Here is a 14,211-nt window from a genome sequence, read left to right as displayed (position 1 = left end):
GCTTTTGTTATGTATATCCCTATCACATGTAAAGCGCCACGGAATAAATGGCGCTATAATAATAAATAATAATAAATAAATAAAATGCTGAATGTCCACGATGTAAAATGGATGATGCGGGTCTATTACATGCGCTATGGGAATGCCGGGAGTCAGGTAAATGCTGGAAAGGAGTTCTGTCTATTATAAAGAGGGAATATAAAGTAGATATTCAACCAGACCCAAAAAATGCCTATTAGGTATATTAGAGGATTATATGGAATTTGACCCAATTTCAATAGGGATTTCACGTATTTTATTTCAAACTAGGAAACATATTGCATCCAAATGGATTAACCCCTCACCCCCAGAAATTAGTGAACTCAAAAATAGGATAAATAATATCAGATTAGAAAAAGGGGTATATAAAAAACGAAACTCAATGAATAAATTTGAGAAAATATGAGGCTTATGGTTGGATACACCTGGAATGCCATCAAGGGGGTTATTGATGGAGAGACAATTTGACTTATGGAGGAAGGGAGGCATTGACGAGGTCTAATATTTCATTGTGTATTGGAATTCCTTAACATGTGGTCTGGGTAATATAGCACACCTATATGTGTATAGGATTATAATGTTTATTACAATATTATGCTTACATAAGAGATTTCAAGAATGTGGAATGTTAATTGTAAGATATAGTAGCTGCAAGTTATCAGACGGTAATGGGCAAGCTGAAAGGATATATCGGAGAGATGCATGTATGTTAGTTTATTATTGTATGTACTGGTTTCTTGTTTTGTAAAAAAAAAAAAACTAATGAAAAAAACTCAAAAATGTATAGGATTAAAAAAAAAGAATAGGAAAAAGGTTTCTACCCTGTGTGGGTTCTCTGGTGCTTAATTAAAGCTGATTTCCATTTAACACATTTCCCACATTCTGAACATGAAAAATGCTTCTCCCCTGTGTGAGTTCTCTGGTGTCTAACAAAACCTGATTTCTGGTTAAAACATTTCTCACATTCAGAACAGGAAAAAGGCTTCTCCCCTGTGTGAGTTCTCTGGTGGTTAATCAAAGCTGATTTATTGTAAAAACATTTCCCACATTCTGAACATGAAAAAGGCTTCTCCCCTGTGTGAGATCTCTGGTGATTAACCAAAACTGATTTATGGTTAAAACATTTCCCACATTCTGGACAGGAAAAAGGCCTCTCCCCTGTGTGAGATCTCTGATGTCTAACAAGTTCGGATTTCCGGTTAAAACATTTCTCACATTCAGAACAGGAAAAAAGCTTCTCTCCTATGTGAGTTCTCTGGTGCTGAACCAAAGCTGATTTATTGCAAAAACATTTCCCACATTCTGAACATGAAAAAGGCCTCTCCCCTGTGTGAGTTCTCTGATGTCTAACAAGTTCGGATTTCCGGTTAAAACATTTCCCACATTCTGAACATGAAAAAGGCTTCTCCCCTGTGTGAGTTCTCTGGTGAATAACAAAATATGATTTCTGGTTAAAACATTTCCCACATTCTGAACAGGAAAAAGGCTTCGCCCCGGTGTGAATTATGTGATGTCTAACAAGATCGGTTTTCCGGTTAAAACATTTCCCACATTCTGAACATGAAAAAGGCTTCTCCCCGGTGTGGGTTCTCTGGTGAATAACTAAAACTGATTTACGGTTAAAACATCTCCCACATTTGGAACAAGAAAATCTATTGTCCACTGTGTGTATTTTTTGACTTATAGACTTTTCGAGGGTAAAACTATTTCCATTTTCTGGTAGTGAATATGTCTTCTTTGCTTTAGGAGCAGTTCGTTTTTCAATCCTTATTTTTTTATTTTGACTTTCCTTAGTAGTCGGTAATGAATCAGAAGACAGGACATGTTTCATAGGATCAGATGACAAATCTTTGCTGTGAAGGGATGATGGTATATCTGGAGTAATGGCATTCACTTCAATTGTATCCTGTGGGATCTCAAGATCATCAGATTTAAAAATCTCCTGACCCTCTGATCTCCTGGTACAGTCATCTGCCAAGAAAAAAAACATTCATTTTGAATAAAACATCCTTGAAATTTATATTTTTGAACATTTCTATTTAAAATGTCTGTAGAAATCACAACTTATTGACAGAATGATAGTGAATGACAATTCACAGACTAATAGAAAACTTCTTAGGATGAACCAATGGAACGTGGTGTTCAACTGTTTGTGCATTCTGCCTCCAAAATATGGAATAAGAAGCCACCAAGCAATGTTATGTAGATGAAAATGATACCAATAAAAACTTCTACTCATCCATAAACCAATCCAGCAATATCCCCTCTCCCAAAGTCAAATCTCCTCCTCTCTTCTGAGCCTTGCAGTGTGCCCAAACCACATTTATCATCCATGTATTTGGCATTACTATGGTGAGAAGAACCCTCTTCATTTACGGTGTGCGTCTCCTGGAGCACAATCTGGGCACTATGTGTTGGGTAATAAAATGGCCAATGTGCAATTTTTACTCTCCAACATCGACTGTGAGCTAATGTCCAGAAAATGGCCGTGGAATCAAAATAGTCACTACTCCTATAGATTAATTCATTGAGGGTTATAATTTCCAAAATGGAGTAACTTTATGGGGATTTCTATTGCTCTGGTTTTCTGCTATTTTGTCATATTAAGGTTTCTACAAATGTTGTGTCCCATCTCCTCTGGGATCTGCAAGATCTGCATTCAAATAGCTAAATGGCGCTCCTTCCCTTCTTACCCTGCCATGTGCCCAGACAGTAGTGTACAACCGTATATAGGGGATTGTCACATTCAAGAGTAGTTGGAAATAATTTGTAAGGTCCATTTGTTTCCTATTATCCTTTGTGAAGAATTCCAAAGTTATCACCACATAAAGTGACACACGTCAGATTTGAAAAATGGAACCTGATTAGGAACAAAATACTGTCTGCGGGAAGGGGTTAAATCAGAGTATTTTGGGAACGAACTGTTGTAGTCAAAAACTGTGAGTATAGACAGTAACACATCTACTGAAATGATCGAACTGAACAGTCTTCTCAGTAAATAGTGAGTAACTAGTGGTGAAACCTCTCTGGGGTAATTAGAGTCTGGGGCTCGGGGGCTCTTCATCATCTAAACTATCGTAAGGGACAATATTTTCTGCCAGATAAATTTCAAAAAGAAATATTAGACATTGAAGTAGAACTTTTTATAATAGTGCAGAGATGACGCATCTTAAATTTAGACCTCGGGTATTGGGAAGAGGTAATGGAGACCTTCTTTTAAAGACCACCATGGAGTTACATTGACCCAAAAGTGAGTCAGGCCGATCCCACCACAATAAAACTATCATTGAGAATGAACCTGTAAAAAAGACAGAATAAAAGATATGTTACATCCCCAACAACAACGTATATATAAGGGAGAGCTCCAACGCTAAACCGGAGTCGCACTCATTTATGGTGGACCATTGGAGGTATGATGAGTACTGACCAGAAGAGTAGAGAAAGTATTAGTGCCCCCATTTCAGGAGAGATTGTGCAGGAATCTGAATTCTTTAGGATTGAAAACATAATGGAATTTATGACGTGGAGTGAATCCATGAAACCAGGGTTCGAGCCATGCCACCACATCTCCTGCAGGCGTGAATAGATGTATATTACAGCCATCAGCCACGCACAGCTTAGAGACATATCATGGCACAGGTGTAATGTTATTTATGTAGTTTATCAAGATCCTGTTTGAAGATAGTTTGAAAAGTCAGGATAAAGGGAAACTCCGTTGTTATTGTACAGAAATTCACACTTGGCCCTCACTGCACATTTAATGTTGTCGATCATAAAAGTGAAGCTTGGCCAGAAAGACTGGACCTGGTCTTGTAGGGACCATATGAGAACATTCAGCAGCACAGAAGGGAGAGAAGGTAGATTCATCCAAAAAGATATCAGGGATCTAGGAAGCCAACAGCATCATTACCCTCCGCTTTCTCTTACAGGCCCATCAGAATACGTTTCTTCAAGTGATTTTCTCACTTGTCATCACTTTCTACGTACGCTGTCATTTGGCTTTGTAGTTTACAGATCTGGGCAGGTAACGGTCAGCGTCTACTAATCCCAGGGGGTAGGTGGATCCTCCAGGTTGTAAGTTCTACAGAAAAGGTCTTTTAAAATTACACAAAATAATGTGAACATTTTTGGATGGAGGAAAATGTTGTGGTCTAGAGGGAAAATGGTGATCACACGATTGTGATACGGCCGGACTACACCACCGATAAAGCAGCCGCAGCTGGTGACTGAGAAGAATCTGTGCCTTCTCTGCATTTAGTGGTTACTACTCACCAGGGTAGTCATATGTAGGAATCTCCTCCTTACACCGCTCATCACCCCTCACATATGTCTCTGTAGTATTAATATGGGTCAGATCTTCACCCTGAAACAAATATTGTAAAAGTCACAGACAGATGGAGAAGTCACATCTATGATCAGCTCTAATCCTGCCATCTCCACCGTTCTCATTACACAAGTATAAAATATATAATACTGGTGGATAAAACAAGACAGAGCACAAGACCTTCACAGCCGTCTACACATCATAGGGGAGATCTCAGGACACCTTCTCTCCATCTACCTGATGATCCTGGGGAACATTAGGATCTTCTTTACAGTCCTGTGGAAGAAGAGGACGGGGACATCTCTCTGGTGTTGTCTTCTTACTGGATAGATCTGGAGGAAACACATACAGGAAATGAATTCATTCTTTACATACAGATAATTATAGGCCGTGTGTATTTAGTCCTGTCTATTACCTGGTGATGTGAGGGGCTGGGGAACCTCCATCATGATGTCCTTGTACAGATCTTTGTGTCCTTCTAAATACTCCCACTCCTCCATGGATAAATAGACAGCGACATCCTGACACCTTATAGGAACCTGACACATACAATGATACCATCATCCCCCCGATCCCTCCATAGCGTTACTGTATAATGTCCCAGCATTCCCAGCAGTGTCACCTCTCTAGTCAGCAACTCAATCATCTTGTAGGTGAGTTCTAGGATCTTCTGGTCATTGATGTCCTCATGTATCAGGGGGTGAGATGGAGGCCCTGTGATTGGGCTCAGGGGTCTTCCCCATCCCTCAGACACAGGGTCCTGACAGCGCTCATTAGAGGTCTTCTTCACTACTGTGTAATCCTGATTGTGGAGAGACACATTAATAAATCTCAGTACAGACATTTCCAGAGTCCTCACCTCTCCAGTTCTGTCCATCTGTTATTCCCATAGATAAGAATGATGTAATGTGACGTCATCAGAATCTCTCACCTCTCCAGTAAGCCGGAAGAGGATCTCTAGGGTGAGGTGTAATATCCTCTCCGCCATCTTCTCTCTGTCCATGTCCATCCTTGATAGGAGATTCAGAAAAATTCTCTTAATATAGAAGATCTTCACTGAGAGGATCTGATATTGTAGAGACCTGAATGAGAAGAAGATGAGCCGATGTAACATCATAAAGAATTCTGTGTAATAATACAATTACTGGAGACAATAAGGGAAATATATCAGGAGATAGAATGTGTAGATGTTGTGTTCTCTAGTTTTTATGGACTGGAACATAAGTTGAATTGCTGACTTAGACATCTCCTCCATACTTCCAATCACTGGCTAAGTTGGCCACTGCTTCAGTAAGAATCACCCAGAAACCCAAGCAGCAATGGTATTTTTATTATTTAACAACATTCTGCTTTTGTCCCTGACGTACTAATAAAACCTATATATTTTAGGCCACAGACAACAAGCAGTTTCTTCCTCGGAGTCTGCAGCTGAATACGTTTCTTATAGACTCATCTTCCATAACGCTAATTCTCCTCATATACATTACACATGGCATGAGAAATAACAACTTCATGATGAGGACGACATCTTCATCTTCTAATACAGCTCCAGAAACAAATTTGGCCAGAGTCCGTCACTGACTACATCATCACCGACCGTCTGTATGAATGTTTCCCGTCTTCCCCACGTTGTAATCTTTTATCACGTTAGATCTCATTTATAAGAGCGTGTGTGTAAGAACAAGACAGTTATTTGATGCTAATGTCTCCATGTACAGTGGTTTATTCCTGGATATTATGTTTCTTTTAGCATTTTCCTGTAGGCTTCCATATATTACATGAAAAACACCAAAAAAAGAAAAGCAAGTGTTAAAACAAAATAAAATTGGGGATGGTGGCACTGTGGGAACATTATACTGTATGTGGGAAGATGGCGGTACTGTGGGAACATTATACTGTATGTAGGGGGATGGTGGGACTGTGACAACATTATACTGTATGTGGGAAGATTGCGGAACTGTGGGAACATTATACTGTATGTGGGGGGGATGGTGGTAATGTGGGAACATTATACTGTATGTGGGAAGATTGCGGAACTATTATACTGTATGTGGGGGGGTGGTAATGTGGGAATATTATATTGTATGTGGGAAGATGGTGGTACTGTGGGAACATTATACTGTATGTGGGGGGATGGCGGTACTGTGAGAACACTATACTGTATGTGGGGGGATGGCGGTACTGTGAGAACACTATACTGTATGTGGGGGGATGGCGGTACTGTGAGAACACTATACTGTATGTGGGGGGATGGCAGTACTGTGAGAACATTATACTGTATGTGGGGGGATGGCGGTACTGTGAGAACATTATACGGTGTGGGGAAATAGAGGTACTATGAGAGCATTATATTGAGAGGCTTAATGACCGCAGTGGCTCCTGCGACAGACCCCTACTTCAGCTGGATGTGTGTTCTCGGACTGACATTCAGCTGAAGTGCCACAATACACGCTGCTGACCAATCAGAGGCCAGCAGCTGACATCGGCATGTACGCCATTAGGGGGCGCATGGAAGTAACATCATGCTCTCCTGTCGCTTGCAGCTGAAGTCAGCGGCAGCTCCAGAAAAAAGACACCGCGCGGCGAGGGAGCAGAGAGAAGGCGAGTATAATGTTTTGGTTTTTTTAATCAGCGAGTACACGGTGCCCTTGGCCATACTACTATATGTATGGACTATGGGCTGTGCATTATACTACATGTATGGACTATGGGCTGTGCATTATACTACATGTATGGACTATGGGCAGTGCATTATACTACATGTGTGGACTATGGGCTGTGCATTATACTACATGTGTGGACTATGGGCAGTGCATTATACTACATGTGTGGACTATGGGCTGTGCATTATACTACATGTGTGGACTATGGGCTGTGCATTATACTACATGTGTGGACTATGGGCTGTGCATTATACTACATGTGTGGACTATGGGCTGTGCATTATACTACATGTGTGGACTATGGGCTGTGCATTATACTACATGTGTGGACTATGGGCTGTGCATTATACTACATGTGTGGACTATGGGCTGTGCATTATACTACATGTGTGGACTATGGGCTGTGCATTATACTACATGTATGGACTATGGGCTGTGCATTATACTACATGTATGGACTATGGGCTGTGCATTATACTACATGTATGAACTATGGGCTGTGCATTATACTACATGTATGGACTATGGGCTGTGCATTATACTACATGTGTGGACTATGGGCTGTGCATTATACTACATGTATGGACTATGGGCTGTGCATTATACTACATGTAAGAGTGTGGGCTGTGCATTATACTACATGTAAGAGTGTGGGCTGTGCATTATACTACATGTATGGACTATGGGCTGTGCATTATACTACATGTATGGACTATGGGCTGTGCATTATACTACATGTACGAACTATGGGCTGTGCATTATACTACATGTGTGGACTATGGGCTGTGTATTATACTACATGTATGGACTATGGGCTGTGCATTATACTACATGTATGGACTATGGGCTGTGCATTATACTACATGTATGAGTATGGGCTGTGCATTATACTACATGTAAGAGTATGGACTGTGCATTATACTACATGTATGGACTATGGGCTGTGCATTATACTACATGTAAGAGTGTGGGCTGTGCATTATACTACATGTAAGAGTGTGGGCTGTGCATTATACTACATGTATGGACTATGGGCTGTGCATTATACTACATGTATGGACTATGGGCTGTGCATTATACTACATGTACGAACTATGGGCTGTGCATTATACTACATGTACGAACTATGGGCTGTGCATTATACTACATGTACGAACTATGGGCTGTGCATTATACTACATGTGTGGACTATGGGCTGTGCATTATACTACATGTATGGACTATGGGCTGTGCATTATACTACATGTATGGACTATGGGCTGTGCATTATACTACATGTGTGGACTATGGGCTGTGCATTATACTACATGTACGGACTATGGGCTGTGCATTATACTACACGTACGGACTATGGGCTGTGCATTATACTGTATGGAGGATTATGAGGAGTGCATTATACTTCGGTTATGGGGCCCCATCACTTCTATGTTCGCCCCTGGTGAGTGTAATAGTTTATTTTTTTCTATACACTAAAGAACAGAGGCAGAACGGGGGACATATACTAGGTTGAGGCCCAGGATAAGGGACATACATATACAGGGGGTACGGAAAGTATTCAGACCAGTTTAAATTTTTCCCTTTTTTTTTTTTTTTTCCCAACATCATTTTTATTTGATTTTTCAAAACATAAATACATAACATACATCTAATCTGTTACATAGAGAGGTCAGAGTGCCCGTACGCAGACTGGGTCTATAACAACTCTATTCACATATTTAATTGGTATAACAGTACATTTTTCACTCTTTGTTTCATTGCAGCCATTTGGTAAATTCTAAAAAGTTCATTTTTCTCTCATTAATGTACACTCTGCACCCCATCTTGACTGAAAAAAACAGAAATGTAGAAATTTTTGCATTGGTGGACGGCCATTTTCAGGTTTCTCCAGAGATGATCAATTGGGTTTAGGTCAGGGCTCTGGCTGGGCCAGTCAAGAATGGTCACAGAGTTGTTCTGAAACCACTCCTTTGTTATTTTAGCTGTGTGCTTGGGGTCATTGTCTTGTTGGAAGGTGAACCTTCGGCCAAGTCTGAGATCCAGAGCACTCTGGAAGAGGTTTTCATCCAGGATATCTTTGTACTTGGCCGCATTCATGTTTCCTTCAATTGCAACCAGTCGTCCTGTCCCTGCAGCTGAAAAACACCCCCATAGCATGATGCTGCCACCACCATGTTTCACTGTTGGGATTGTATTGGGCAGGTGATGAGCAGTGCCTGGTTTTCTCCTCTCATACCGCTTAGGCTGCGTGCCCATGATGCGTTTTTCAAGCGTTTTTGCAGTGGAATTTGCACAGCGTAAACACTTGTAAAACACTTGGTAATCCATCCCCCATGGTCCCCAATGACAATCCGCAATTTCAATACCCATGCTGCTGATTTTTCCGCAGCGTTTTTGATGTGCGGAAAAATTCACAGCATGTTCATTATTTGTGCATTTACACATGCGGAATTTCCTTCTCAATGCATTAAAAAACACAAGGCAATTCCGCATGTCAAAAACGCGCAAAAAACACGTGTCAAATTCCACACGCGTTTTTCCGGGCAAGGGCATGCAGAAATGAAGCGGAAATTTTCCGCTTCATTTCTGCATCGAGGGCACATAGAACTTATTGGTGATAATTCTGAGGCTATCTTCATCTCATCAGACCAAAGAATCTTATTTCTCATAGTCTGGGAGTCCTTCATGTGTTTTTGAGCAAACTCTGTGGGTTTTCATATGTCTTGCACTGAGGAGAGGCTTCTGTCGGGCCACTCTGCCATAGAGTCCCGACTGGTGGAGGGCTGCAGTGATAGTTGACTTTATGGAACTTTCTCCCATCTCCCTACTGCATCTCTGGAGCTCAGCCACAGTGATCTTGGGGTTCTTCCTTTCCTCAACCAAGGCTCTTCTCCCACAATTGCTGTTTGGCTGGACGGCCAGGTCTAGGAAGACTTCTGGTGGTCCCAAACCTCTTCCATTTAAGGATTATGGAGGCCACTGTGCTCTTAGGAACCTTGAGTAATGCAGAAATTCTTTTGTAACCTTGGCCAGATCTGTGCCTTGCCACAATTCTGTCTCTGAGATCCTTGGGCAGTTCATTTGAGCTCATGATTCTCATTTGGTCTGACATGCACTGTGAGCTGTGAGGTCTTATATAGACAGGTGTGTGCCTTTCCAAATCAAGTCCTATCAGTTTAATTAAACACAGCTGGACTCCAATGAAGGAGTACAACCATCTCAAGGAGGATCACAAGGAAATGGACAGAATGTGACTTAAATATGAGTGTCTGAGCAAAGGGCCTGAATACTTATGACCATGCGATATTTCAGTTTTTCTTTAATAAATTTGCAAACATTTCTACATTTCTGTTTTTTTCAGTCAAGATGGGGTGCACAGTGTACTTTAATGAGAGAAAAAAATAACTTTTTAGAATTTACCAAATAGCTGCAATGAAACAAAGAGAAAAATTTACAGGGGTCTGAATACTTTCCATACCCACTGTATATATCAGGATGGGGGGTGGTCGAAATCTCTCAACAGGTCCTATCAGACCCTAGTTATGCCTCTGATTGTACTTGGTGGGGGGGGGGTGGCGGTACTATGGGGGCATTACACTGTGTGGGGGCATCATACATCCTGCATAAGGGGCACAATGGGGGCATTACACTGTGTGGGGGCATCATACATACTGCATAAGGGGCATAATGGGGGCATTACACTGTGTGGGGGGAATCATACATCCTGCATAAGGGGCATAATGGGGGCATTACACTGTGTGGGGGCATCATACATTTTGCATAAGGGGCATAATGGGGGCATTACACTGTGTGGGGGCATCATGCATACTGCATAAGGGGCATAATGGGGACATCATACATACTGCATAAGGGGCATAATGGGGGCATTACACTGTGTGGGGGCATCATGCATACTGCATAAGGGGCATAATGGGGGCATTACACTGTGTGGGGGCATCATACATCCTGCATAAGGAGCATTACACTGTGTGGGGGCAACATACATCCTGCATAAGGGGCATAATGGAGGCATTACACTGTGTGGGGGCATCATGCATACTGCATAAGGGGCATAATGGGGGCATTACACTGTGTGGGGGCATCATACATCCTGCATAAGGGGCATTACACTGTGTGGGGGCAACATACATCACGTATAAGGGGCATAATGGGGGCATTACACTGTGTGGGGGCATCATACATACTGCATAAGGGGCATAATGGGGGCATTACACTGTGTGGGGCATCATACATACTGCATAAGGGGCATAATTGGGGCATTACACTGTGTGGGGGGCATCATACATACTGCATAAGGGGCATAATGGGGGCATTACACTGTGTGGGGGGCATCATACATACTGCATAAGGAGCATAATGGGGGCATCATACATCCTGCATAAGGGGCATAATGGGGGCATCATACATACTGCATAAGGGGCATAATGGGGGCATTACACTGTGGGGGGCATCATACATCCTGCATAAGGGGCATTACACTGTGGGGGGCATCATACATACTGCATAAGGGGCATAATGGGGGCATTACACTGTGTGGGGCATCATACATACTGCATAAGGGGCATAATGGGGGCATTACACTGTGTGGGGGGCATCATACATACTGCATAAGGGGCATAATGGGGGCATTACACTGTGGGGGGCATCATACATCCTGCATAAGGGGCATAATGGGGGCATTACACTGTGTGGGGGGCATCATACATACTGCATAAGGGGCATAATGGGGGCATTACACTGTGGGGGGCATCATACATCCTGCATAAGGGGCATAATGGAGGCATTACACTGTGTGGGGGCATCATACATCCTGTATAATGGGGGCATTACACTGTGGGGGTCCTGTACTCTGAGAACAATACGTTTCCTCCCTTCCTGTCTCCATAGTTGGGTCGTATGTATCTATTACAGGAAACAGAACAGAAACCTTATGATTCTTATAAAGGGGCAACACAAGACCCCCAAAGAGCCTCCGTGCTGAAGGGGTTAATGCCCCCTGTGCCCAGTAATGGGGTCTCCACATACCTCCACCTGCAGAGCCGCCACCACATATATGGCTGCTGTGTGCGCACAGGAGCAGTGATGAGGTCACAGGAGGGGAGGAGTCAGGGGTCACATGATCAGGGGCCTCAGTGGATGCAGGACTCTGCTGTGCTGGTTGTCATGGCGCTGGATGAGCTGAAGTTTATGTGTGGGGTCAGGAGGGGTTTACAGTGTGTACGGAGCAGAGCCGCGCGTGTACGAGGTGTACGGGGCAGAGCCGCGCGTGTACGAGGTGTACGGAGCAGAGCCGCGCGTGTACGAGGTGTACGGAGCAGAGCCGCGCGTGTACGAGGGGTACGGAGCAGAGCCGCGCGTGTACGAGGCGTACGGAGCAGAGCCGCGCGTGTACGAGGCGTACGGAGCAGAGCCGCGCGTGTACGAGGCGTACGGAGCGGAGCCGCGCGTGTACGAGGCGTACGGAGCGGAGCCGCGCGTGTGCGAGGCGTACGGAGCGGAGCCGCGCGTGTGCGAGGCGTACGGAGCGGAGCCGCGCGTGTGCGAGGCGTACGGAGCGGAGCCGCGCGTGTGCGAGGCGTACGGAGCGGAGCCGCGCGTGTGCGAGGCGTACGGAGCGGAGCCGCGCGTGTGCGAGGCGTACGGAGCGGAGCCGCGCGTGTGCGAGGCGTACGGAGCGGAGCCGCGTGTGCGAGGCGTACGGAGCGGAGCCGCGCGTGTGCGAGGCGTACGGAGCGGAGCCGCGCGTGTGCGAGGCGTACGGAGCGGAGCCGCGCGTGTGCGAGGCGTACGGAGCGGAGCCGCGCGTGTGCGAGGCGTACGGAGTGGAGCCGCGCGTGTACGAGGCGTGCGGAGCCGCGCGTGTGCGAGGCGTGCGGAGCCGCGCGTGTGCGAGGCGTGCGGAGCGGAGCGTGTACGAGGTGTGCGGAGCGGAGCCGCGCGTGTACGAGGCGTGCGGAGCGGAGCCGCGCGTGTACGAGGCGTGCGGAGCGTGTACGAGGCGTGCGGAGCGGAGCCGCGCGTGTACGAGGTATTCGGAGCCAAGCGTGTACGGAGCGGAGCCGCGTGTGTACGAGGTGTACCTAGCGGAGCCGCGTGTGTACGAGGTGTACGGAGCGGAGCCGCGTGTGTACGAGGTGTACGGAGCGGAGCCGCGTGTGTACGAGGTGTACGGAGCGGAGCCGCGTGTGTACGAGGTGTACGGAGCGGAGCCGCGTGTGTACGAGGTGTACGGTGCTGAGGTTTTAATCTATAATCTTGTTCTGCCCTTTGGATTCTCCAATGCACCAACAGGATTTCACGACTTTCTGAATGATATTTCTCTGATTACATCGTGAGATTTGTTGTGATTTATCTTGATGATAGAATTTTCTCTCCTGATTTGGATTCTCACCAGGAACATGTCCATCTTGTATTAGAAAGGTTGAGGGAGAATTCTTTCTTTGTTACATTTGAGAAATGTTTTTTTTCTGTTCAGGAAGTTTCATTCCCGGGGGTAATTTTATCGGCTGATGGTTTACGATGGATCCTGGGAAGGTGAAAGCCATAATAGATTGGGTCCAACCTAGTGACCTGAAAGTGTTGCAACATTTTGTAGGATTCGCCAATTATTATAGGAAATTCTTTAGTTTTTTTTTCTCAGATTAATGACCTCACACGTAAGGGGGCAGATCTCAAGGTTTGGTCACCGGATGCTATTGGGGCTTTTGAACAATTGAAGGAGTGTTTTATGTCTGCTCCTGTTCTAATCAAACCCGATCTCCAAGAACCATTCATTGTGGAGGTGGATGCTTCGGAGGTCGGGGTCGGTGCCGTTTTGTGTCAATGTTCCAAGACTCTGACCAATTTGCAGCCATGTGCTTTTTTATCAAGAAAATTTTCATCTGCTGAAATAAATTATATGGTTGGGAATTGTGAGTTACTCACTGTTAAATTAGCCTTTAAAGTTTGAAGACATTTTCTGGAGGGAGAAGTTCATCAAATCACTGTGGTCACTGACCAAATGTCACGCTGTCTCAACGTACAGGAGGTCAGGGGCCTGAGCTGACCCTAAACGGGGGCCCTGACTAATCCCTCAACCTGGAGGTACTGTTAATGGTACAGAGGTCCAGGCCGCCAGCGTAACCCTAAACTCCTGAATATCCCTGAACCTCAGTAATCTAGTCCTGA

General features: G+C 44.5%; 1 protein-coding gene across 1 annotated transcript; it reads right to left on the bottom strand.

The window, feature by feature from the left end:
* Positions 1-606: 606 nt before the first annotated feature.
* LOC141173115 (uncharacterized) lies at positions 607-12,166 on the bottom strand. Its single transcript, XM_073657757.1, has 7 exons — positions 12,070-12,166; positions 5,295-5,445; positions 4,986-5,165; positions 4,779-4,902; positions 4,601-4,695; positions 4,312-4,402; positions 607-2,010 (listed from the first exon to the last, which is right to left on the bottom strand). The coding sequence occupies exons 1-7, from the start codon at positions 12,093-12,095 to the stop codon at positions 857-859; spliced, it is 1,821 nt and encodes a 606-aa protein (XP_073513858.1). The 5' UTR covers positions 12,096-12,166; the 3' UTR covers positions 607-856.
* Between the last annotated feature and the right edge of the window lie 2,045 nt (positions 12,167-14,211).

The sequence above is a fragment of the Phyllobates terribilis genome, unplaced genomic scaffold (assembly GCF_046119375.1).
Source record: "Phyllobates terribilis strain yellow unplaced genomic scaffold, ASM4611937v1 Scaffold_12__6_contigs__length_324123572, whole genome shotgun sequence".
NCBI classification, from domain to species: Eukaryota; Metazoa; Chordata; class Amphibia; order Anura; family Dendrobatidae; genus Phyllobates; species Phyllobates terribilis.
The sequence above is the reverse complement of the archived record's forward strand: the minus strand, read 5'-3'. Positions and strand labels throughout refer to the sequence as shown.